General features: G+C 39.8%; 1 protein-coding gene across 1 annotated transcript in view; it reads right to left on the reverse strand.

Annotated features, from left to right (window-relative positions):
• The window catches only part of ATP8A2 (ATPase phospholipid transporting 8A2), a 528,491-nt gene that overhangs the window by 413,411 nt on the left and 88,518 nt on the right, over window positions 1-26,562 (reverse strand). The window contains exon 22 of the mRNA XM_054719729.1: window positions 16,612-16,676. Coding sequence (XP_054575704.1) covers window positions 16,612-16,676 — 65 coding nt within the window. The remainder of the gene's footprint in view (window positions 1-16,611; window positions 16,677-26,562) is intronic.

Genomic DNA, 26,562 nt, shown 5'->3' on the forward strand with positions numbered 1-26,562 from the left:
GAAAAAGTTTGAAGACCAACAATCACAAGCATTATTGGATGAAGATGCATGTCAAACTAAAAAACAACTTGCAGAAAGATTAAACGTTGCTCAGCAAACAATTTCCAATGGTTTACAAGCAATGGGAAAGATTTTAAAGGAAGGAAAATGGGTGCCACCTCAACTGAACAAAAGACAAATGGAAAACTGAAAAGTCATCAGTAAAATGTTGCTTCAATGGCACAAAAGTCTTTTTGCATCGAATTGTGACTGGCGATGAAAAGTGGATTTATTTTGAGAACCCAAACACACAAAATCATGGGTTGATCCAGGTCAACCATCAACATCCACTGCAAGGCCAGATCACTTCAGAAAAAAAGACAATGCTCTGCGTTTGGTAGGATCAGGAAGGTGTGGTGTATTATGAGCTTCTAAAACCTGGTGAAACCATTCATACTAATCACTACTGACAACAAATAATCATTTTGAACCACGCTTTGATCATGAAACGACCATTATGGGCCAGAAGACAAGGCAAAGTAATTTTGCTTCATGATAACGCACCATCACACACTTCAAAACCAGTTAAAGACACATTAAAAGATCTTGCCTGGGAAATATTAACCCACCTGCCATATTCACAAGACCTTGCTCCTTCAGATTACCACGTGTTCTGATCAATGGCACATGCACTTTCTGAGCAACACTTCAAAACATACGAAGAAGGGGAAAATTGGGTCTCTGAATGGTTTGCCTCAAAACAAGAAAAGTTCTATCAGGGTGGTATCCACAAATTACCTGAAAGATGGGGGAAATGTGTAGCTAGTGATGAACATTAATTTGAATAAACTGGAGAAACCAAGATGGCGGCATAGGTAAATACCTAAACTGTTGCCTTGCACAACAATTTCAAAAGTGAAACTAAAAGACAAAACGTATATCACCCAGAACCACGGGAAAGCTGGTTGAGTGGAAGTTCTACAACTAGAAGGAAAGAGAAAAGAGCATTGAGATGTGCACAAGCGCTGAAAAGCTGAGGTACGGAGGCGCGCGAATCAGGCTGGGGGTGGGCTTCTGGGTGCGCTGCTTTTTTCAACCTGAAGGGAGACAAGCTCCCGATTACTCTAAACTCCAGTTTCTGGGGAGAAGCTGGGGACCCAATCTCCTACGGGGAGAAGCTGGACTGTCTCCCATTGGGTCGGAAAGTGAGGGTGACTTTGCACCCAGCAATCATTGTTTACTGCGCTGGGGCACGGGACGCGGGGACTTGGAATCGCGGAAACGCAGAGACGGCTGACTGGCAGCCATCGCTGTTTGCCAAGCCCTATCCTAGTGACTCCCTGAGACCCCCACCCCGCACAATCTACAAACCCACCCAAGCTCCATGCAGCGGCTTTTGCATATGAATGGCCTGCCCTATCGCAGCTTAACCTAACAAACTGCAGCTCTGGTCAGACAGCTCCAAAACCTCCAAACCTCAAGCAAAGAGGAGGAAACTGTAGTTCTCGCTGTAGCTCCTGCTGGGTGGCCTCAGACAGTAGCTGACCTGCACCCCATTGGAGATCCAGAAACTAGTGTATCTAGTGGTCAGTGTGAGATGACACCAGATTTCAACTACTCATATCCATAAGTGATGCATACAAGAGGCAGACTCAGTGAGCACCAAAGCCCCACTGAAACAAGTCCTGCCCAATAAGCATGTCTCAAGTACAGCAGTTCTTGCATTATAGACACAGCGGGTCCTCACAGCCAATTGGCCTGGAGGTTAATTCCTCCCAGTTACACCAACAACAATCAAGACTTAACTACAACTAGGCTGTACACACAGTCCACAAAGGGGTGCACCAAGAGTGTCCACCTCAGGTAACTGAGAGGCCGACCCATTGGGCCATATAGGACACCTAGCACACAAAGCCAACCTACCAACTCAGGGAAGCAGCAAAAATGCGGAGACAAAGAAACAGATCACAAATAAAAGAAATGGAGGAAAACAAACAACTGAATATAGAGTTCAAAACCACGGTTATAAGGTTTTTCAAGAATTTCCTATAAAAGGCCGATAAATTTAACAAGACCCTTGAGGATATGAAAAAGGACCAACTAGAAATTAAACATACACTGACTGAAACAAAAAATATTATTCAGAGACCCAACAGCAGACTAGAGGAACGCAAGAATCAAGTCAAAGATTTGAAATACAAAGAAGCAAAAAACACTCAACCAGGAAAGCAAAAAGAAAAAAATAATCCAAAAATTTGAAGATAGTGTCAGAAGCCTCTGGGACAACTTCAAGTGAACCAACATCAGAATTATGGGGGTGCCAGAAGAAGAGAGAGAGCAAGATACTGAAAACCTATTTGAAGAAATAATGACAGAAAACTTTCCCCACCTGGTGAAAGAAATAGACTTACAGGTCCAGGAAGTGCACAGAACCCCAAACAAAAGGAATCCAAAGAGGACCACACCAAGACACATCATAATTAAAATGCAAAGGGCAAAAGACAAAGTGAGAATATTAAAAGCAGCAAGAGAAAAACAGTTAATTACCTACAAGGGAGAACCCATATGATTGTCAGCTGATTTCTCAACAGAAACTATGCAGGCCAGACAGGAGTGGCAAGAAATATTCAACGTGATGAATAGCAGGAACCTTCAACCAAAATTACTCTACCCAGCAAAGTTATCATTCAGAATTGAAGGTCAGATAAAGAGCTTCACAGACAAGAAAAAGCTAAAGGAGTTCCTCACCACCAAACCAGTATTATATGAAATGCTGAAAGGTATTCTTTAAGAAGAGGAAGAAGAATAAAAAAGTAAAGATAAAAATTATGTACAACAAATACATATCTATCAAAAAGTGAATCTAAAAATCAAGTGAATTAAAAATCTGATGAACAGCCGAAACCGGTTTGGCTCAGTGGATAGAGCGTCGGCCTGCGGACTCAAGGGTCCCAGGTTCGATTCCGGTCAAGGGCATGTACCTTGGTTGCGGGCACATCCCCAGTAGGGGGTGTGCAAGAGGCAGCTGATCGATGTTTCTCTCTCATCGATGTTTCTAACTCTCTATCCCTCTCTCTTCCTCTCTGTAAAAAATCGATAAAATATATTTTTTAAAAATCTGATGAACAAAATAAACTGGTGAATATAATACAATCGGGGCATAGAATGGGAGTGGTTTGACAATTCTCAGGGGGGAAGGGGTGTGGGGGGTGCTGGAAGAGACTAGACAAAAATCATACATCTCTGGATGAGGACAGTGGGGGTAGGTAAGGGCAGAGGGTTGGGTGGGAACCTGATGGAGGGGAGCTATGGGGGGGAAAAGGAGAAACAATTGTAATAATCTGAACAATAAAGATTTATTAAATTTTAAAAAATTGAATAAACCACTTTTTATGTTTCTCTTGAAATTATTGTGTTTTCTTTAATTACAAAATCCGCTATTATTAACTGGTACACCTAGTAAAAGGAAATTCTAGTACTTAACTTCTATAAATTCCACATGAATAACAAGGTAAAGATCTTCAAGTTTGCCTGAATTGGTTTGGCTCAGTGGATAGAGTGTCAGCCTGTGGACTCAAGGGTCCCAGGTTCGATTCCGGTCAAGGGCATGTACCTTGGTTGCGGGCACATCCCCAGTAGGGGGTGAGCAGGAGGCAGCTGACCGATGTTTCTCTCTCATCGATGTTTCTAACTCTCTATCCCTCCCCCTTCCTCTCTGTAAAAAATCAATAAAATATATTTAACAAAAAAAATCCTCAAGTTTATCTATCAGGCAATGATAAATTGTACATGACCATGAAATAATAACTCTCTACATAATCACAGTCAAAAAAATTAACTTTAAAGAAATGAAACATTCAGTTTGGCATTATAGCTCTTGTTATTTCCATACCAATGCTCCAAGACTTTCAGTGCTACTTGAATCTCCATGTGGAGATTTATCAATTGAGTCTTGTCTACTACTAACACTATAATCAAACTATACAGTAAGCTATTTATATGTCTGCAATAATTTCCTTTTCAAGATACACCAGACTTCAGTTTTATTCTGCAAAATCATTTTCAATTACATATTTAATCTCTATGTTATTGCTTAAATTACACACACACCGCCCTCCTGCCTAGATCCTGGCTGGAGACTCTGGCAGCAGCTGCCACACATGTCAGAAGGTTATTATTGTGTTCAATAGGAGCCACATGTGCCAGTCGGCCACAGCAATTTGTACCTATGACCTAATTCAACCTATCAGCTTTTGCTAATTTTTTTAAAGGAACAAAGAATAATTCCTCGTACTCATAATTCAGAAAGGAAAAATAAATATTCCAGAAATGAGGCATGGAAGTATCATTTTCTCTCTAGACCCCCAAATAAGTACCTATTTAGAGACCTGGAGAATCCACCACGACACGCTATACCACACACTAACCTTAAAATTTATATTCCATTCGTGGTCACTAAAGAATGGAAATAAGGAAAGGATTCATATTCATGCTTCTAGGACAAAGGTATTGCTCTAGACACCATTCTACCCACCAAGAAACAAAAAAATGGGGTGGGGGGGTGAGGAAAGACCAGCAAATAAATTCAATATGTAGGGCATATTGAATACATGATCCTTAAACTTTTCTTCTTAATGTTTCAATGTTTCAAACATTGGTAATATAATTCTTCACCCAGTTCCCAGAAGACTTGTGATAAATCAGGGTAAAGGAACATGCTGCTGACCTCTCCCATAACTAGGAAGTACCATGAATGTTTCATTAAAAGGTGACCCTCAAGCCTTTGGCAAGTATATCAAAGAAAACTGGCAGACTGTTCTTCTGTTGAACTAAGTATTGAGTATCTGTGTGGACGGTCAAGATATGGAGCAATGGAAACTTGTTCTGGAGAGAAATTAAGCAATTTCTATGACACTTAAGATGTATCAAGTAGCTCAATTTCTGTTTCTAGGCACCTGAGAGATTCCTACATGTGAACATAGGAACGTGCACACCCAATGTTCTCGGCAACACTTCTGATAATTTAAAAAATGGAAAACAATTCAAACTGTCTACCACTAAGCTTTAAGTACTGTACAGCAATTAACTAGAACTAGAGTTATCAACATGAATGTCGAAAACACGAGTGAAAAAGCAACCTGCACCAAGATACATAAAATATAACATTTACATAAAATGAAAAATCAAAAACCTATAATAATAAAAGTGTAATATGCAAATTGACCAAATGACCGAACAGCAGAACGACCTTCCGGACAACCACGCTATGACACACAATGGTGCCAGGCAGCCAAGGCGGGTGCGATGCGATTGGTCAGAGGTCGGGGGCCCTGCCATCGCCCGGCAATCGCCCCACAGAGGGATGCCCAGGCTACCCTTTGACCTGCAATCGATCGCAGAGCCCCGTAATGGATTGCCTCAAAGAGGGAGGCCCAGGCCACCGGCCAGCAATGCTGTGGCAGGTGGGTGGGGCCAAGCCAGCGATCGCCCAGCAGAGGGAGGCTTGGGCCAGCCAAGCGATCACACCCCACGTCTATCGCCCACAGAGGGAGGCAACTGGTGGCAGGGGACGGGAAGCAGCGCTGCACAGATGGCAAGCAGTGGCAGTGGCAGGGGCAGGGCCAGCTGCTGGCAGCCAGGGTAAGGAAAGCCCTGATAGGCCCTGATCCCCGGCCAGGCCTAGGGACCCTACCCAAGGGGTCCCAGATTGTGAGAGGGCAAAGGCCAGGCTGAGGGACACCCGCCCCCCCTACTTCCGTGTACGAATTTCATGCACTGGGCCTCTAGTAAGTTTATATATAGCTTATGGATACATACAAATGGATGGCAAAAATATAAAACCATTCTGTGACAGATTTCTCTCAAGCAACTGGATAAAGAAGAATTAAGGTGCTTCAATTATCTGTAATGTTTTGTCTCTTAAAAAACATCTGGTAAACTGTCTTAACTCCTAACTGTGCTTCATCTATTGATTCTCTTGTATCTTCTATGTAGATACAACTTGTAATTATCATATTATTAATAAAAGTTGTCTCTCTATTTTAATCCTTAATAACTTTCATCTTGCTTCTTTATCTTGTCACACTGGAGCTGGCACCTTCAGTATAATGTTAAAAAGGACAACAGGCAGGTAACTTGCCTGTCCCATCTTTACTTCAAGAGGAAGGATTCCATCACTTGACCATGAAGAATGATGTCTGGCCCAGGTTTCAGTAGGTGAGCCATATCAGGTTAAGGAATTCCACTCCTAATCCAGGATTAAAAGTTTGTTGCTATTGTTGGTTAGTTATAAATGAATGTGAAATTTTTGGATTTTTTTTTCTGCATTTAATTAGATAATTGTATGGAGTTTTTTTTTTTCTTGTAACTATTAATGAAGTAAAGTATATTAATAAGCGATTTTTTTTAAAGAAAACATACACTTACATTCCTGGAATTAAACCCAACTAGATCATGTGTGAATTTGTTTACATTAATAGATTTGGTTTGCCACATTTTAATAAGGAATTTACCTCTCAGTTCTCAGCTGAGATCGACCTCTAACTTATCATTCTGCCCCTGTTGGTTTTGACTTGAAGGTTACATTAGTATCAAACTACATTGCATAGTATCATAACTTATTTTTCTTATATTCTGAAAGATCTTGTATAAAATTGGATTATATAAAATTATTCCTTAAATGCTTGACAAAACTAGATTATAAACATCACAAGGGTCTGGTGTTCATTTTGTAAGAAAAATTATAAATAGTGGCACCACTTCTCTAATGATTGTAGGATTACACAGTAAGCTTTGGTTTTTACTTGCCAATGAGTTATTCTTCTCCAATATGTTCTTAAATCAGCAAGTCCTGTCATCTTTACTTTGAAAATACTATACACCCAGAATCTTACCTGCCAACTAGGCTCTCTGCTCCTGCCCTGGCGCCCCTCTAAGCAGCTAGATTCCCTTTTAAAAGGTAAATCAGATCATATCACTCTTCTGCTCAGAATCCACCAATGACTACCCATTTTAATCAGAAAAAAGCCAAGTCATAACAATGACCTACTAGATGACAAGGTATTCTTTTCCTGACCCAGCGGAATTTCCCTGGAGTTCTGAAAATCTGAACTGGTCAAACTCTAGGAGCAACAAATTATTATCAAAAAAACTATCCAAGTGGTGCAGACATTTGAACTTGAAATTAGCATTTCAAAGATGACTTGACAGGTATGATAAAAACTGATATACCAGACTTGTAAACAACTAACAATCTTTTTTCAGACAGTGGACAATAGGCAACACAGGACTATGATTCTTTGAAAATGAGAAATGAATGAGGTGAGCCATATTACAGCTGAAGCTGTCTGTTGGAGCTATATTTCAAATTATGATTTGGGGAAGAGAAACCCAAGCAGAGCAAGTTATTATAACTGATGAGAGAAGACAGAAATTGAAGCTAGAGATGCAAGGTGGTTGGAATTTGCAGAGAAGCATATTGGAGAAAAATCACACACAGAAAGAACTTGAATCTATAAGGGTCACTTTGTATCTCTGAACAAACACTTAGTTATGCATTCATAGGATAAGACACCATGATGAAAGAACAAATCTCAGGCCTGTAAGGTAAACATTCCAAGAGCTCATACGAAATCAGGACATATTTAACCTTTTGCACTCGGATGTCGAGTGTGACTCGACACGGTTAGCATCGGTAGCAGCAACAATAATTTGAAATATAAAAAAAAAAATCCAAATAAATAAGTTCGTATGAAAAGAAACTGCAGTTTTTTATTCTACTGCCGCGCTTTGTAAAATCTGGGGTATTTAAAAAATTAAATCCTGAGTAGAATAAAGGAATCGAGAAAAAAGCAAGCGAGTGCAAAGGGTTAAGTTCCAACCAGTTACAGTGGAAAAATTACATGAATATACAGGGGCTTAGGTGTCAGTTCCAAAGAGTCTCATCTAGGCAATAAAGCTAAAGCAGTTCTAGAGTGAAGGCTACTAGACCCACAAGTAACTTCCTGCCAAAACTCAATCCTCTTTAAAGGAAAATAACAGAATCCAGATACTTAACAACAAAACATTAACAATAATCAGCATACAATAAAAATTACTAGATACTACAAAAAATACAAAAAAAAAACACATAAAAATGTCACCTATAACCAAGAGAAATATTAGCAGATGAAAACAAACCCAGAAAGGATAGAGGAATGGGATTGTCAGAGAAGAAATTTAAAAGATTTATCATAAATATATTGAAGTATCTGAAGGAAAACATGAATATAAATAATAAAGAGAAATTGAAGAGCCAAATGGTTCTTATATTATAGTTAGAAAAAATACCACAATTTTGACAGCTGCAGATCCTATACACTAAAAACTATAAAATGTTGATAAGAGAAATTAAAGAAGACCTAAGTAAATAAGACGTACAGCATGTCCATGGATTAGAAATCTCAACACCATTAAAATGTCAAATTGCCCCCACATTTATCTACAGATTTAATGTAATCTCCATAAATATTCCATAGGCTTTTTGGAGAAATCAACAACCTGATTCTAAAATGTATATAGACATGCAAAGGTCCTAGAACAACCAAAACAATATTAGAAAAAAAAAAAGTTGGAGAATTTCAACACTTGCTATAAAGCTACTATAATTAAGACAATGTGTGATTGTGCATAAAGAAAGATATATACATGAATGGAATAAACTATAGGGTCTAGAAATACAGTCACATATATGTATAATCAATAAATTTATAACAAAAGTGCCAAGGTAATTCTATATGGAACTCATAGTGATTTTCACAAATGGTGCTAGAAAAACTAGATACTCATATGAGAAATAATCTGGACCTCATAACATGCACAAAATTGGATCATAGACTTAAATTTATAAGCTAAAACTATAAAATCCCAGAAAAAAAGAGAAATCTCAGAATATCTTGGAGTAAGTACATAATAAGTCTATGTTGTTCATTATTTCCCCTAGATGAGTGAGATCATGTGCTCTTAGAAATACACTTATAAGAACCGAAAATGAGACAAGCAATAATGGTTATGGTGACAGGCAAATGAATCGATCTGTAGTGAGTTTCTTTCTGGGCCAAAGTTCTTTTGAGACCCAATTTCAATGTCCAACAGTTCCTTATGTGTACATTCAGCACTGACATTTCAGTTCTGGATGGTGGACAACTGGTGGTAATGCAGGTCCGACTCTGTCTGGTTTGGTCCTGGGCAATCTGCAGTGATGCACAGCTGCTAACTGCTATTATGTACATATTTCTTATAGAGTACCAAAGCTCTAATCATGTAAAAAGAAGAAAAAAAGAAAACTGGACCTCAACAAAATTAAAATTTTCTGCTCTTCAAAGGATACTAGTATTAGTTTTCTATTGCTATGTACACTAATAAAAGAGAAACATGCAAATTGACCGTACCTCCGCTACACCCACAAGCCACGCCCACCAGCCAATCCGGAGTATGCAAATTAACCCAACCAAGATGGCGGTAGCCACAGAGCTGGAGGGAGCAGAAGGCTTGGATTGCCCTGGCGATGGAGGAAGCCAAGCTTCCTGTCCACCCTGGCCGGCCCTGGCCTCTGCTCAAGGATACAAAGTTTCAATTATAGAAGATAAATAAATCCCAGATACTTGCTTCCAGCCAGCCCTGGCCTCCACTCAAGGCGGCGTTGAAAAAAAAAAAAAAAAGAAAAGAAAAAAAGGAGGGGCTGGGAGCTTGGGTCGCCAGGGGGTGATCAGGCCAGGATGGGACAGCAGTTGTGGGTGATCAGGCTGGTGGGGGACAGGGCCGTTGGGGGTAAGCAGACCAGCTGAGGGGCCAATTGGGGGTGAGCAGGCCAGCAGTGGGGGGGTAGTTGGGGGCGAGCAGGCCAGCGGCAGAGAGCAGTTAGGGGTGAGCAGGCTGGCAGGCAGAGTGGTTAGGGGCAATCAGGCAGGCAGGCAGGTGAGTGGCTGGAGCCAGCAGTCCCAGATTGTGAGAGGGATGTCCGACTGCCAGTTTAGGCCCGATCTCTGTAAACCAGCAGTAGGACATCCTTTGAGGGGTCCCAGATTGGAAAGGGTGCAGGCCGGGCTGAGGAACACCCCTCCCCCCCCCTGCACGAATTTCGTGCACTGGGCTACTAGTATAACATATTACCACAAATTTATCAGCTTAGAACAATGCCACTACTACGTATCTAAGAGAAATAAAAACGTGTGTCCACCCATAAACTGTACAAGAAAAGGCTCACAGAAGCTTTTCTCATAATATCCCCAAGTTGGAAATCATTGAAATGTCCCTCAACAGGTGAATGATTAAATAAATTGTGGTACAACCATACAATGTAATACTACTCAGCAAGAAGGAATGAACTAATGATACATGCAGCAACACAGATGACTATCAAAATAACTATGTTGAATGAAAGAAGTCAGACAAAAATAGAATCTGTTGCTTGGTTTCATTCACATGAAATTCTAAGACAAGCACACTTAACTCATCCTGATAGAAAGTAGATCTGTGGTTGCTTAGGGATGAAGAGGGTTGACTATCAAGGGAAACGAGGGAACTGTGGGTGATAATGGAAATGCTCACATCATAAAATTCAATGAATGTTGTAATCACAGTCTCACCAGGTCTCTTCCCCTGAGAGCTAGAACAATGACTGAAAATGAGTAGGCCCTTGAGAATGTGAATGGGGGCACCTGTATCAATTTGAATGGATCCAAATCCCATGACCCCCAAATCCCATTCCCTCTCCTTTGACAACAGAAGTGGACGCTCCTTCTCTCCTCCTCCTCCTCCTCCTCCTCCTCCTCCTCCTCCTCCTCTTCCTCCTCCTCTTCCTCCTCCTCTTCCTTCTTCTTCTTCTTCTTCTTCTTCTTCTTCTTCTTCTTCTTCTTCTTCTTCTTCTTCTTCTTCTTCTTCTTCTTCTTCTTCTCTTCTCTCTCTCTCTCTCTCTCTCTCTCTCTCTCTCTCTCACTGAGGATAGCCCTACACCATACTGGAGACATGACCTTTAGTGCCAGGTCCTGTTTTATTAGTAGGGTATGAAGCTAAACTAAGAGACTCCCCCCACCCCCCATGCAATATTTAAAACTATATAACTTTTTCATAGAGAGAGGAAATCTGCAGAATCTGCTCCTCACAGTCATACAGGGACCTCAGGTAGTGAAGCAGCTCTACTGTCCTCGATGTGGAGTTGCCTCGGTTCCATAACTTCCAATGTGGCTCCAGCTGTGCCATTTCCAGCCAGCATATGGGAAGAGCCGAGAAACCAGGACAAGAGGCCTATTTTTCAATGGGTAATGCAGAAATTTCCCACCTCGCTTCTACTCACATTCCACCAGTGAGGATTAAATCTCACGGCCACATCCAGCCACAGAGAAGCTGGGAAACATCGTCTCTGCCACAGGTGTTCTTAATAAATTTTACAAGATTTTGTTTTTATTCCTAAGAAGCCTTTCCACCAGTGATCACATACTTATTTCATAAAACATTTTATGTTAAAGAGCTAATATTTTGCTTAGAACACATTTACCCTTACCAATGCATCTTTCTTTAGATGACTCAGCAAAAATAGTAGTGTGAGTGTGTGTGTGTGTGTGTGTGTGTGTGTGTGTGTGTTCCAGCAATTTTCAACCTTTTTCATCTCATGGCACACATAAACTAATTACTAAAATCCTGTGGCACGCCAAAATATTATATTTTTTCTGATCTGACAAAAAAAAGGTATAATTTTGGACAGCTGTTGTATTGTTTGTTGTCTCTTTTTTAAATTATTATTATAATCTAAGGGAAAAGAGGTCAGTGCTCCTGAATAAATAGTCAGGTATTGCATGTTTTAAAAATTCTTGTGGCACACCGGTTGACAATCGATGACGTATGCCCTAAGGCCTAAGTTAACGCATTAGAAACAGCTATTCTTCTATCCAAATATGTTACAAATCTCCTATATTTCATAATTTGCTCAGCCAATAGTTTCTTAGAAAATTCTAGCAAGGTTTTCTATAGATCTCTTATTCATATACATTTATATAAATTTTTGGTGTTACCATGTTATTTTCTTTATATTATTACAGCAGGAAAACAAGTGCTCCCCAAATGGTTTGGCACTTATTGTCTTTTACTAACAAATATCAAAAGATGTTTATTATTCAACAGCTAACAGTAGGTTTTGTGAAACTTAAACAGTAGCTGACTTGAATTTTCATGTTTTTTATAAATTGCTGATAAAACTGTTGATTTTTATTCTCATACTTAGGATTTTTAGTTTTAAAGTCTCACCAATTGTGAGATGGTTTCATATTACCACATCTTATATTTGAAGATACCATTTACACCTAGGGAAGGATTCATGATTAATGATAACAGCCTGCGGGTAATTTTGAAATTTGTTTAACCTGTCAGATCTGAGCATTGTTTTAACTCATCAAGTAGCAGAAGGAAAGCTTGAACTAGCACACAGGTCAAGCAATGCCATATTGTTGTAGCTTCTGCTTACACTATTGTTGTTATCTCAATTCCTTAAAAAAAAAAAAAAAAAAGAATCCTTTTAAGCCAGTATCTTAGGAGTCAGTTTAACCAAAATTAAATATAGTCCATAGATCCATTTAACCAGGACACCTAAATCTCAATGTTTTACAATGGGCTAAAAGCAAACAAAAGAGTGAGGGCCCCAGCGTTAACCCTTCTTACATGTGGAACTCCATGCTTCCCTCCTCCTACCCATATTTTGGCAACAGCTGAAAAACTCAAAACAGAGGGTAAATCCTGATTGTTTATAAGCACTTGGGAGTCCTAGCCTGGACATACTTACTGGTCAAGTGAGGGTGACAAATGCCCGCTCTGAGTACTGAGGTAAGCCCCTTAATTCCCCTCACAGGTACATGAGACACGAAGTAAGGGAAGCAAGGCCCGATGCTTCTAATTCTTGGGCCACTTCCTTCGTCTCAGTTTTCCTTGCTTTATCATCAGAGCCCAGCAACGTTACAAATGGGAGCTCTGCCAGAATTTACTATATATCTAATTCATTGTCTAGCACTTTGCTTTTCTTCCACACCTAGCAAGTGAAATTCTAATGAGAACAGGAATGCCTTTAACCCAACTGAAGAATGAGAGGGAAGGCGTAGGAAAGAGGAGGTGTAAGCGGGAGAGGAGGACTCTGTTTAGAAACATGGAGTGCCGCTTCGAGTTCAGAGCAAAAACAGTCCTTAGAAATTGCACCTCTGCCCAACAGATGCCTAGTACATTAAAGTCATTATACCAAAAGATGTTCGAAACTGGTCAAGAAAGAAAGCATTCTTAACAGGTTACAGGGAAGTCAGGCACACCCATATAACCTGTTTGGCTTCACTAATCACCCCTTAGCCAAGATAAACCAAATATCTCAATCTGTACTGTAAGTTTTATACTGCTATGCAGACTTCAAGTCCATTTCTAGTATAAAAGAAAGATAAAGGCTCACTTCTGAGTCACTTCCACGAAAAAAAAAAAAAAAGTTTTTTTTAAGACTGTGGATGCCTCAGAACTGGAAATCACCAGGAAACAAGGGGGCTCCAGGTGCAGACACCCTGGGTGTGCACACACACTATGTGGATTCATCCAAGGGGTCTGGGCATTTCTCTGCACAGCACGCCACTCTCCTGTCTGCCCATGTGCTGTTTTGGCTTCCTCCCTCCCAATGCCAGCTTGTACTTGCCCATCATGGCAACTTTAGCCATTGCCTCATCAGCCTGACTTTTAAATCGCAGTTCTAATTGGTAACTGGAAAATTATCTTAAGTTTGTTCATTCACTCAGTCAAACATTTACTGAGTACCTAATTTGTGCAAAGCTATCTTTAAGGTAGAAATGCCCAGCTTAAAAACAAATCAGACTTTTGCTCCATGGACGTTAAGTTCTAAGGAATTAGAGGGAGACAGACAAAATAGAAAGTATTTCACAAGAACAAAAACACCCCAAACAACCTCATTTTAAAATGGGCAAAGGATTGACTATTTCTCCTAAGATGATATATAGATACTCAATAAACACCTGAAAAGATGCTCAACATCACTAATTAGTAGGGAAATGCAAATCAAAACCACCATGAGATATTACCTCATACCCATCAGAATGCTACCATTAAAAAAATTGAAAACGTTTTAATAAAAGAAAATAACAGTGTTGGTGATGATGTGGAGAAACTGAAACATGTGTGTACTTTTAGTGGGAATGTAAAAAAATAACAGTTGTAGAAAATCGTGTGGTAGTTCCTCAAAGAGTTAAACATAAAATCACCATATGATCCAGCAATTCCACTTCTGGGATAGTATAGCCAAAAAAAATTGAAGGATCTCAAAAAGATATTTGTCGCCCATCTTCATAGCAACATTATTCACAATTGCCCAATTGTGAATAATGTTGGGCAAGCAACCCAAGTGTCCATCAACAAATAATTGGATAAACAAAATGCAGTACATACATATTAAGCCTTTTATAAAAAAAGCAAATTCTGATGCATGCTTCAACATGGATAGAGCTTGAGGACATTTTGCAGAGTGAAATAAGCCAGACACAAAAAGACAAATACTCTATGATTTCACTGATATGAGGTACTTAGAATAGTCAGATTCATAGAGACAGAAATTACAATGACGGTACCAGGGATTGAGGGGTAGGAATTGGGGGTTATTGTTTAAGGGGTACAGAGTTTCAGTTTTGCAAGATAAGAAGAGTTCTGTAGATTGATGGTGGTGATGGTGTACAATATGAACACATTTAATACCACTGAACAGTACAGTTAAAAATGGTTATGAGGTAAATCTGGTTACCTTCTTATATCTCACATTAAATAATAATATACATTATATTATTATTACATATTTTATCTATAGTAAATATACTAGTATATTAATAATATATATTATTTCCAAAGATGAAAAGTTCTATGGAGAAAATAAAGGCAAGTGGGATAGGGAGTGCTGGAGCGAAGGGAACTCTCAGATAGAGGAAAGGTTCCTCACCAGCCCAGAGCATGTGGGAATTAGAGTCCAGGACCTGAGGGATGACCTGAGAGTCCTGGGCTTCTTGCTGGTAGAGACACAAAAGGATAAGAGGCACAGTGAGATAAATCCTGGAGCTCTCAAGCCAGAGGGGTGGTACCGTGGCAATGGTGCCTTGGAAGCACATAGACTCTCCCCCATCATGCCTTTGGAGTCCTGAACAGGTAGGCAATGCCTTGGCCTTCACAGTAGGATCCATAGCCTCACCAATTTGTAAGTACAGAAATCTCTGTATTATACCCCTCCATTTAAAATGGTAACTAATCCTGTCATCTGCTCCCAGCGTTGCCATTTAAATATTCTGACTGGGATTGTGGCTGTGGGTGCCTGCCAGTAACATGCCCTTGTTAAAAGTCCTAACAAATAAATCTCGTTTTTTAGCTCATATCTTCATATCAAACCGCTTCCCAAATCACTGGTTACCCTCAAACCAGCTCCTACCCCTGGTCTCAGCAGTGGCTTTAGGCCATGATGGGGTGGGCACAAGTGTAAAACGCTCAGAGAACCATGCCATCCAATTCTGTATGAGCTGGTGGCACTGGATGTCAGGGCATTAATTGCATATGTATCTTATTACTATATAAATTTAAACAACTCCTGACACTTGAATATTATCTTTATTTTCGCGTTTCTTTATCAGAAAGAAAATTGCACAAGTCTCCTTAGTAACCAACACTGGAGGTAACTATCACACTTAACATCCTATATAATAAAAGGCTAATATGCGAATAGACCGAATGGTGGAACAACCAGAATAACCAAACAACCAGTCGCTATGATGTGCACTGACAACCAGGGGACATGCACAGAACATGGCGGGTGTCGGCTGTGGCAGGATGGTGAAGCAGGTGAGCGGGGGCACCAGACCAAGTTGGGGCGCTAGTAGCTGTCATCGGGGCGAGCCCCTGGTGGTTACTGAAAATTCTTTGCCTCCTGCATGCCGCAGTCCCGCTGGGCGCTCGCACCTGCTGCCAGCTCTGGCCCCACTTACACCTGCTGCTGGCGCTGGAGCCACCACTCGCACCCACTGCCAGCGCCCAGCGCTGGCCCCAATCACTTGGCACTGTCAGCAGGTGGGAGCGGCTGTGGCAGGAGTGGGCTGCCAGCAGACAGGGGACTAGGGGCCGTGGCGGGAAGGGCCGGGCAGGGAAGCAGAGGATGGGCCGAGACCCGCCCCTGTGCCTACCACAGCCTCATGGTAGGATCCATAGCCTCACCAATTTGTAAGTACAGAACTCTCTGTATCATACCCCATCCACTTAAAATAGTAACTAATCCTGTCATCTGCTCCTTTCAAGGTCCACGAATTCGTGCACTGGGCCCCTAGTAAATAATAACAGGAAGTTAAACCAGATTAAAACTACCCCATTTTAAATGAACAATTCTGGGTGAGTAAGATATTAAGTATTATCATGTAGCAATGTTCTAAGCTTACTATTTTGACATTTAAAGATATGACTTTATAACATTCATTCGTAAAAACAGAAACACAGTTTTACAATAATTTAGTAAAAAAATAAACCTAGATAATCAGTCATAGTAGAAACAAAGTTTAATACAGTTACGTCAAATGCAACCTTTGCAAAACTACTTACATCCAAAGAATCCTCCTTCAATAGGATGAGGGCCATATTCTGTGATACCAACCGGCAGGAATATCCTAAGTAAAAGAAAGGACAACACGTGTGAATTTATCATTCCTTCCATGAACTAAACATTTTTCAATGGTTGTTTGAATTCAGGCTCCCTTCGTATATCTTTCTTATCACCACTTTAAAGCTATCGGTTCATACAGAAGAACTGGGCAAAAGTAAGGGGTAGAAAAGTAAGTTTAAATTGATTTTGATTCTTGCAGGCAGTTTGAACAGAAATGATTGAGAAGGTCTTCAAAACTAATGGCTAAAATAAATACTTGTCAATTTTCTGCAGATTTGTCTTTATCCTTATCCTTGTATAACATTAGCATAAGCCTTGGGCTATCTAAAATAATAGCAAACACATTAGGGAGACAAATAAAATCTAACGGTGCCCCTATATCAACATGAACTTGCCTATCATCATATCGAGATCCCTCATCTGCTTTTTAAAAAGGAGGTAATTCTCATAACATATTTCAAAGATACACCGTTCTACATTGAGAAAGTCACTTTTCCTACCAAATGGTTAAAGCAATCTCCATTTCAAGAATTAAACCTGGGTTTTAAAAAGAAGTTTGTTTTGGAACAAAAGTCTTCCAATATTAATTCTTTTCAACAATTCCTATCACATTTTTATATAAAGTTATCTGTATAAATGATCCAAGAGAGTCTTTTCCATTTCTCCCCCTAGAAGGTGCACATATTTCCTATGAGGCTCTTTCCTCCTCGGGCTTTGCAGTCCACTCAGGACAGCTGGAGACACTCTGCCACACCACACACCCAGTTAGGGCCTCTCCAGACTCCTCCCCTTCTAATCCACACACTCTGGGAGCAGGCGGCTCCAGCAAACCCCAGGATCAGAACCCTAGCCCTTCTTTGCAATCACCCTCCACCCTCTCAGTGCACCCTGAGAGAGAGCTGGCATCCACATGTGATTGTCACCAATCCTCCTCTCATTTTATCTCATTGAGAAAGGACAAGAAAAGATGCCTTCCACTTAGAAAACTGGCCCTCACAACCACTTCTTTCTCGGTACCTTAAGCTAACGGAGCAATGATTTATGAAAATGAAACAAATCATCAGCACATAGAATTTCAACCTTGCAGCAAGTACATATGCGATAATCTCAAGAAAGGGCCTTGCCCAGCTGGTGTGGCTCAGTGGTTGAGCATCGATGTATGAACCAGGAGGTCACAGTTTGATTCCAGGTCAGGGCACATGGCCAGATTGTGGGCTTGATCCCCAATAGGGGGCATGCAAGAGAGCCAATCAATGATTCTCATCAGAGGAAGGGAAAGGGGAAGGGGAAGGAGAAGAAGGAGAAGGAGAAGGAAATGGAGGGGGAGGGGGAGAAAGGGGGGGGGAGAGGAAGAGGAGGAGGAGGAGGAGGAAGGGAGGAGGAGGAGGAGGAGGAGGAGGAGGAGGAGGAAGAGAAGGAGAAGGAAGAGGAGGAGGAGGAGGAAGGAGAAGGAGGAGGAGGAGGAAGAGAAGGAGGAAGAGGAGGAGGAGGAGGAGGAAGGGAGGAGGAGGAGGAGGAGGAGGAGGAGGAGGAGGAGGAGGAGGAGGAGGAGGAGAAGCCTTAAGCAATGCTGGTCCTAAAGCAAAGTGGGGCCAGGACTCTCCTTTGCACAACAGCTGAAATACCCTCCCCACAGGTGCTACATTTAACTAGAGAAGGAGACAGGCATTGAATAATGGACATGTTACAGCACCGCTGCGTGTGCATGCCCAAGTCTCCTCTGCAGGTCTTTTTTCATCTTAAGGAAACCCTGCTAAAAGGCACACAATTTAATTCAAGACAGGGAAGAATTAAGAACAAGAAAAACCTTGTTGTTTGTTTGTTTGTTTGTTTGTTTGTTTTGGAGGAAGACAAATATTTTTGTTTGTTTATTTGGGAATATACAAAGTATATCCTTCACTGTCATTTGAGAGGGATATTTTATAAATCACCGCAGAACACAAATTTTAAAGCACAAAATTATGCCTTTTAACCCAACTGTTATTTTTTTAAGGCAATGCCATAAAAATATATCCCAGGCTGTTAACAATAGTTATCTCAAGGAAATGAGGTTATTTCGCTTATTAAGACCACCACATATTATTTTAAAAATTGAAACAAACTGAATAGTTTAAAATCATAATACCACATGGGCTAATACCTGCTAAACCTCTAAAACAAAACAAACAAAAAAGGAAGAAAACATGAAACAATCTTCTATGCATTTTCAAATTCATTCATGTCTATATTTTAACAATAGTGATGAGTAAAAATGAGAACTTCCCAGCATGCCAGAAAAATTTCTGCATGGTAGGACTAAAATAATTGAACTCTTTGTTTCCTGTTAAAATTTTACAAATTTAGTCCTCCTTCCTATAAAGTCTTAGATTAGGTCCAGAAGGGAGGTCTATATTTTATTTTCATACACAAAAGGGGATATTGCAACCTTAATCACTTCCCTCTATGTTAGGCTTACTCCTTCTTTATCCCCAGAGACTTCCAGCAACTTTATGCAATATGGACTGTTACAAATTTAGTATAACTGATGCAAAAGGGTTTGCTGGTAGTTCTTTATTTAAGCAACAGCTGCAGAAGTGAGCTATAATTTTTAAGCCCTAGCTTGCTGCTTTAGTCTATATTTTTCAATTTAAGCAAAATGCCACTTGACAACTGAAGCTGCACAAAGACATTATGGGAAAACGTGAAGTATTTTTTAACCCATTGCAGGGAGAGGGCAATAAATAAAACCACTGACACTTTCATAAATTTTAATATAGAAAGCTAAAGGTTTCAGAGAAGTAACAGGTTGATGGTGGTGGTTTTTAAATTTGGAAAATGAAGTGAGATTTTGCTTAGAGAATTATCACACAGCACACTTGCTCTAGACCAGTGGTTGGCAAACTACGGCTCGAGAGCCACATGCGGCTCTTTGGCCCCTTGAGTTTTTAGCAAAGGCCAGCTTAGGAGTACCCTAATTAAGTTAATAACAATGTACCTACCTATATAGTTTAAGTTTAAAAATTTTGGCTCTCAAAAGAAATTTCAATCGTTGTCCTGTTGATATTTGGCTCTGTTGACTAATGAGCTTGCCGACCACTGCTCTAGACAGACCATGGAAGTTTAACATAGTTAATTGTGACTTAGCTAATGTGGCAAATCAAATTATGTCAATCCAGGTTTGGAGTGCTTGATTTCTAATGTTTTTGGATAAAATGAGATCAACTCTTGGAGAAGAGCCAGGTATGAAATGTCAATCCACACTTGTAAATTGAGATCTAGTTCTTTAATCTCGCAGTCTAACAAGACGACCATAAAATGACTGAGACAGAACCTCTGGGGTTTCACTTTTTATTACAGCCGAAACGAATGCACACCACAAAGGTCTTAGTCTTTCAACTACCTGAGTAAAATCAGCATTCAGAGAAATCAAAATAGTACAGTCTATGGTACTTAGAGAAGGACTTGATTTTAAGACAATAAAATAACAATTCACACTAGAAAATATTACCAAACCAAATTTCTGTTTTTGCATCAGTATCTCTTTTTCTGAGGCAAGCTCATATTATTAAAGATATCCAAATCCACTTGTTTTGGTTACAGTTTTGGAAGGGTAAGGAACAATTTATCCTTCCTGACCATACATCCTAAGATCAATCAAGCTGGGCACTTTTGGGATTCAACGTGGTTCCAAACCCTCACCAAGTGTGTTGCTGCCTCTAAATATTTTCACGGAGAAAGTGGTCAATCATTATTTGAGTGTGAGTGTATGGAGCATATTGTCAGACAACAGGAATGGAGGATAAAACTTTACTACTCCAGATGGGGCCACAGAGGCTCGGTATGGAGTCCTTCATCTAAATGACGAAGCCAAGGACTTGCCCATAGAACCGCACCTGGGCACCTTTCCCTCCAGACCCTTCCCACCTTTCCCAGGGATGTTCCATCACAAGTAGGCACACACTCAGCCTTGCCGTGTGGCCTTCTCCCTGAACTGGCCTATCGTGACCCATTCATTCTGTGCTCAGTCTATTTCTTTTTCCTCTTCAACAAACTCTTGAAGGCTCAAGTTTTAATCCTATCTCATCTGTGAAGCCTTCCCTGTGAAGCTCAAATATTTTTCCTTCTGGGAAGTGAATATCAAGTGTGGCGATCATGTGCTCAGATTTTCAGCACTCTCACATCTCTGTGACCTAGGCTAAGTTGTTTGATAATTCTATGCCTCAGTTCTATCTTTGAAAAGGGGATAATGCCAATCTCAAAGGGAATTAAATAGGAAACTTATGTAGCACAGTATTTGGCACATTATAGCTAACATTTACTGAGTAACTATTATTAACACCAGCCATGCTTAACACCTACATTGTACAATTACTACTTTCTCATCTGTGTCACTCTTTAATTTGTCTCACAGTTAACTCATCCCCTTAGTAGAGAAAGTAAGTTCCCCAGGTTGAGAGCAGAACATCAGGCAACAATGCTAGCTGCAGATAACCAAAAAAATAACACATCTGACTTTCCTGGGGAAAACAACACTCAGATTGTGAATGCCACAAATAATGTCCAGCTTCCCCTGAGAAGGGGATTTGTTTTCCTTTTAATGGGCAAGGCAATCTACAGGCCATCACAGGATGGGCAAGCACCATATTTACTCACATTAAAAAAAATTAAACTACTAAGACTATAAGAAGTGGTTTAAAAGTATCAAACGAGGAGGAGCAAAATGCAGAGGGCAATTCCAACTCAGACATGGATGAGAATGAAAGCGATTTCCAACTTTCTGACTATAAATACACAGTAGGATTTTGTTCTCACTCATCCCACATGCACTAGAAACAAATTACAGATTCTGAAAACTTCACATCTATTGCCTAACATTTTAATAGATGTTTTATCCATTGGTAATAAGGAAATGACGACTACACAATTCACAAAGGCTACATTTGAGATTTCACTTTAGACTAGCTGATGCCAAACTTTTAAGCTAAAATAGAAAATTGCCAACTCCTTGAACCACAGCTAGTTAGCATAAATGCAAGCACGGCACAGCAGGGGTCTGGCATTGTGCCAGTTCTAAACTACCTACAACCTACAGGCAAGATGACTGTCTATCTACATAATACTCACTGTCTCATAGGAGACACAAATATACTGGAACTTAATTTGACTAAGTATATTTATTTTCCAGGCATGAACTAAAATAAGTTATCAAACTATGAATAAAAGGTAGATCAAATACTAAAAAGAGCCAAGAACTCAAACATATGTCATCCTATATAATTCTAGGTGTACCAGTTAATAATGCGGATTTTGTAATCAAAGAAAACACGATAATTTCAAGAGAAACATCAAAAGTGCTTTATTCAAAGTAACGTCCATCACTAGCTACACATTTCCCCCATCTTTCAGGTAATTTGTGGATACCGTCCCATTAGAACTTTTCTTGTTTTGAGGCAAACCATTCAGAGACTCAATTTTCCACTTCTTCGTACGTTTTGAAGTGCTGCTCAGAAAGTGCGTGTGCCATCGATCAGAACAAATGGTAATCTGAAGGAGCAAGGTCTGGTGAATATAGCGGGTGGGTTAATACTTCCCAGGCAAGATCTTTTAACGTGTCTTTAACTGGTTTTGAAGTGTGTGATGGTGCGTTATCATGAAGCAAAATTACTTAGCTGTGTCTTCTGGCCCATTCTGGTCATTTCACAATCAAAACATGGTTCAAACTGATTGTTTGTTTTCGATAGTGTTCAGTATTAACAGTTTCACCTGGTTTTAGAAGCTCATAATACACCACACCTTCCTGATCCCACCAAACACAGAGCATTGTCTTCTTTCCGAAGCGATTTAGCCTTGCAGTCGATGTTGATGGTTGACCTGGATCAACCCATGATTTTGTAGGTTTGGGTTCTCAAAATAAATCCACTTTTCATCACCAGTCACAATTCGATGCAAAAAAGACTTTCTTTTGTGCCGTTGAAGCAACATTTTACTGATGACTTTTCGGTTTTCCATTTGTCTTTCGTTCAGTTGATGTGGCACCCATTTTCTTTCCTTTAAAATCTTTCCCATTGCTTGTAAACGACAGAAATTGTTTGCTGAGCAACGTTTAATCTTTCTGCAAGTTGTTTTTGAGTTTGACACACATCTTCATCCAATAATGCTTGTAATTGTTGGTCTTCAAACTTTTTTGGTTGACCTGGACGTTCTTAGTCTTTCACATCGAAATTATCACTTTTAAAGCATTTAAACCAGCGTTCACAAGTATCTTGAGATGGAGCATGTTCACCATAAGCTTCCAAAGTATGCAATAACTTTTTCTTCAAAATAAAGTAATGATTTAAAACTTCCTGCAAATGCTCTTTTTTTGGCACGAAATTTGACATTTTTAAGCATAAAAATATCTATGATGTTAATAACACCTTCAGCAAATTTGACATATGAAGTTTTGAAGGTTGTTGTCAACACAACAAAATAGCATACATATAAAATCGCATATATATCAACATATGTGTAACTCCATCTATTGAAAAAATCCGCATTATTAATTGGTACACCTAGTAAAAGTGTGATATGCAAATCGACCGAACGGCCGAACAGTGGAATGACCATCCAGATGACCATCTGGGACCATGCTATGACACCCACTGGTGCCAGGCCAGCCAAGGGGGTAAGATGCGATTGGTCAGGGGCCTAGCCATCATCTCATGATCTCCCTGCAGAGGGAGGCCCAGGCCACCTGCCGGTGGGGCAATCAATCAGGGGGCAGGGGGTGGCCTCCATGATCGCCCCAAAGAGGGAGGCAGGCTGTAGTGGGTGGGCGGGGTCTCCCTCTGGGAGGGAAGCCCGGGTCCCGGGTGCCAGAGGGAAGCCGATGCTGGCAGCCAGGGGAAGGAAGGCCTACTCTTGTACGAATTTCGTGCATTGGGCTTCCAGTCTCTAAATATGAACTCTGACTACATGTACTGCTAAGGACATGTTGCCTTAAAATTTTAAGAGTTGAAAATCATTAAGACATCCCAATTTTAGAGATGTTAAAATATAAAAACAATGTGCATCTTCAAATGAATAAAATATACTACCCTTCGCCTCCTGTCAGCTAACTCAAATTTCAGGGAACAGATTTTGCAAAACCTTATGAATCTGTTTAAAATGATCCCTGCATCAGAAGTCAAGAGCCCTGAGACCCAGTATTTGCTTGGTCATTAAGTAGAGTGAAATCTCTATAAACTCTGAATTTCCCCCTTGAGCTTAAGACTGTTCATGAGTAAAGACTGAAAATCGTGTCCAGAAAGCATGCCCAGCACAGAGCCTGACACTCAGCAGACACTATTCATTTGTTCTCTTTTCCTGACTTCATCTAGAGGTATGTCTACTAGACACTGATCTTCCTCCCAAATATCTCCCGGGTACCATAGATGCACATAGAATGTACAAAAATGTACAGAATATCCAGTCAGTATAATAAGAGACAGATCAATAATGGTTCATGTTACCAATGGTTAGGGTTAAGGTTAGGGTTAGGTTAGAACACAGGTTTACAACCCAGACTATCTGGAGCATGACCTTGTGCTACATGTAGCTGTTATCTGTGATCTGACACAAGAGAGTCTAATAAAATGACTGGATGTCTACACATTCAGTAACATGTGCAGGCTCAACAGATACCCTAAGTCAGAAAATGACATTTAATCTCTCAATATCGCCCAGGGTTACTAACTTGAGTTCTGAATACAAAGTGAAAAAATAATTCAGACATAGTTTCTCCAAAGTACATCAGTGCCTGAGCTGTTACAAGCCTACTTCGTGACACCTAAGAGATTTTTGAATTCAACTAACACACTAGCACAAATGTAAGTAGAGACAAGCTCCAGGAGAAATATAAGACTTTGGCAAAGTCATCAGCTTATAAGTAGGAGGCATAGTAGTCTTGAAAATTAGCTAAAAACTATCTATTTTAAAGTATCTTATGGATGTGAGTGTTCTGGAACCCAAGCTACAAATGTTGTTATACATTCTTTGAAAAACACACACAAAATCATACAATTGTTATTTGTAAAAACTGGATAGGTATCAATTATCTCATAAGGTTCAGAGAAGCCTCATTGTGTGCAAGTAAAGTCTTCCTCAGAATAAGAAGCCATTTGTGTTTCTGGGTTGATTTGCAGCCCTTTGCTTTTATTTGTATTTATTCCAAACTTGGCTAGACTCTGATGAGCTGCAATAAACAAAAGGAGCAAGCAGGAAGAGGGACATGTGTACTCCCAAGGGCAGGATGATCTGGCTGTGGAAATTAAGTCTGGATTTAGGGACATAAAAAGGCTTGTTAGTCTAACAGAAATTCTCAAGATCTAGAAAATTAAAAAAGCTTATCACTACAGTTCTATTTTAACTTGTGGGAGTTACCCACTTCTTTCATATTGCTCTAGGAGAGCAGAAAATATACCCCTAAATTTTTAAAAATATATTTTTATTAATTTCAGAGAGAAGGGAGAGAGACAGAAACATCAATGATGAGAGAGAATCACCTGCCTCCTGCATGCCCCCCACTGGGGATTGAGCCCGCAATCCAGGCATGTGCCCTTGACGGGAATCAAACCCAGGACCCTCCAGTATGCAGGCTGACACTGTATCCACTGAACCAAACCAGCTAGGGCATACCCCTAAATTTTAACTAAGAATTTCTGGGCAGCAGTCAACTTTATGTACACTGTATGAACAACAGGAGCCATAATTCAATAGCAGGTGCTTTAGGCCAAGTTTAGATGGGAAATTATACCTGAAGGGCCAGTGTATATACATATAGAGAGGGACATTATACCAAAAGCCAACGTATTATCCTTCATTTATAAAAATGTTACAATATCACCAAAAGGTTATAATAAATAGGTTTTTATTTTTTAGTAGTAGTAATGGGCCTTCACAGAAACTTCATCACACTATTCTCCAAAAACTTGCATTTGAGAGACATCTATCACTAATGCTTCAGAGGCTGCTCATGAATCACATGTTACTGTTCTGTGACTTTATTTTCAGCTGGTTGGGAGTTCAAATTGCATTTGATTAGCTATATCCTTGAGAAGAAATTATTAAATGGTTTTTGTCTATTTAAAAAAAGAGATGAGATTTGGCTGGGTGGCTCAGTTGGTTGAGTATGTCCCATGCACCAAAGGGTTGATAGTTTGATTCCCAGACGGGGCACACGATCCCTCTCTTTTCCTCTCTCTCTCTCTCTTAAATCAATAAAAAATAAATAAAAATTTTAAAGAGATGAAATTCACTCAATATGGTAAGTATTGTCTACAACTGAGGTTATCTAAGAGATGGAGCTAATTCAAAAATGAAGGTTTAGGGAAAGGGACACCAGAAAGACTACTCCAAACAGGACAACAATTCAGATGTTCTAGTATGCTTCTTTCTAAAGTGATCTGTGACAAAGATCCATAAATACATTATAAGTTATGTAGTCCTCATATATTCATTTTATCACATATACACCACAGCTTTTTACACCATAATGGTGACAGAAATACCAGATAATTTAAAAATAATTCAAATAATTAAAACTAATTTTTTAATTACTAGTTTCAATTCCTTTTCAGACTTAAAATGTACCTCTTGAACACTGATAGAGTTATTTGTACTTAAATTTCTTTTCTTCAATTTTCCTTTCTGTATAACTTAGCAACCAAAGAGGTTGCCAACTCAGATGAGGAAAAGAAAAATACAAGACTCTTAGAAAAATCTATTAATTGATAAAATCATTAAAATGGTTATCTACTATATATATATATATATATATATATATATATATATATATATATATATATATATATATATACTAGAGGCCCGGTGCACGAAATTCGTGCACGGAGGGGGGTTGTCCCTCAGCCCAGCCTGTACCCTCTCCAATATGG

The sequence above is a fragment of the Eptesicus fuscus genome, chromosome 7 (assembly GCF_027574615.1).
Source record: "Eptesicus fuscus isolate TK198812 chromosome 7, DD_ASM_mEF_20220401, whole genome shotgun sequence".
NCBI classification, from domain to species: domain Eukaryota; kingdom Metazoa; phylum Chordata; class Mammalia; order Chiroptera; family Vespertilionidae; genus Eptesicus; species Eptesicus fuscus.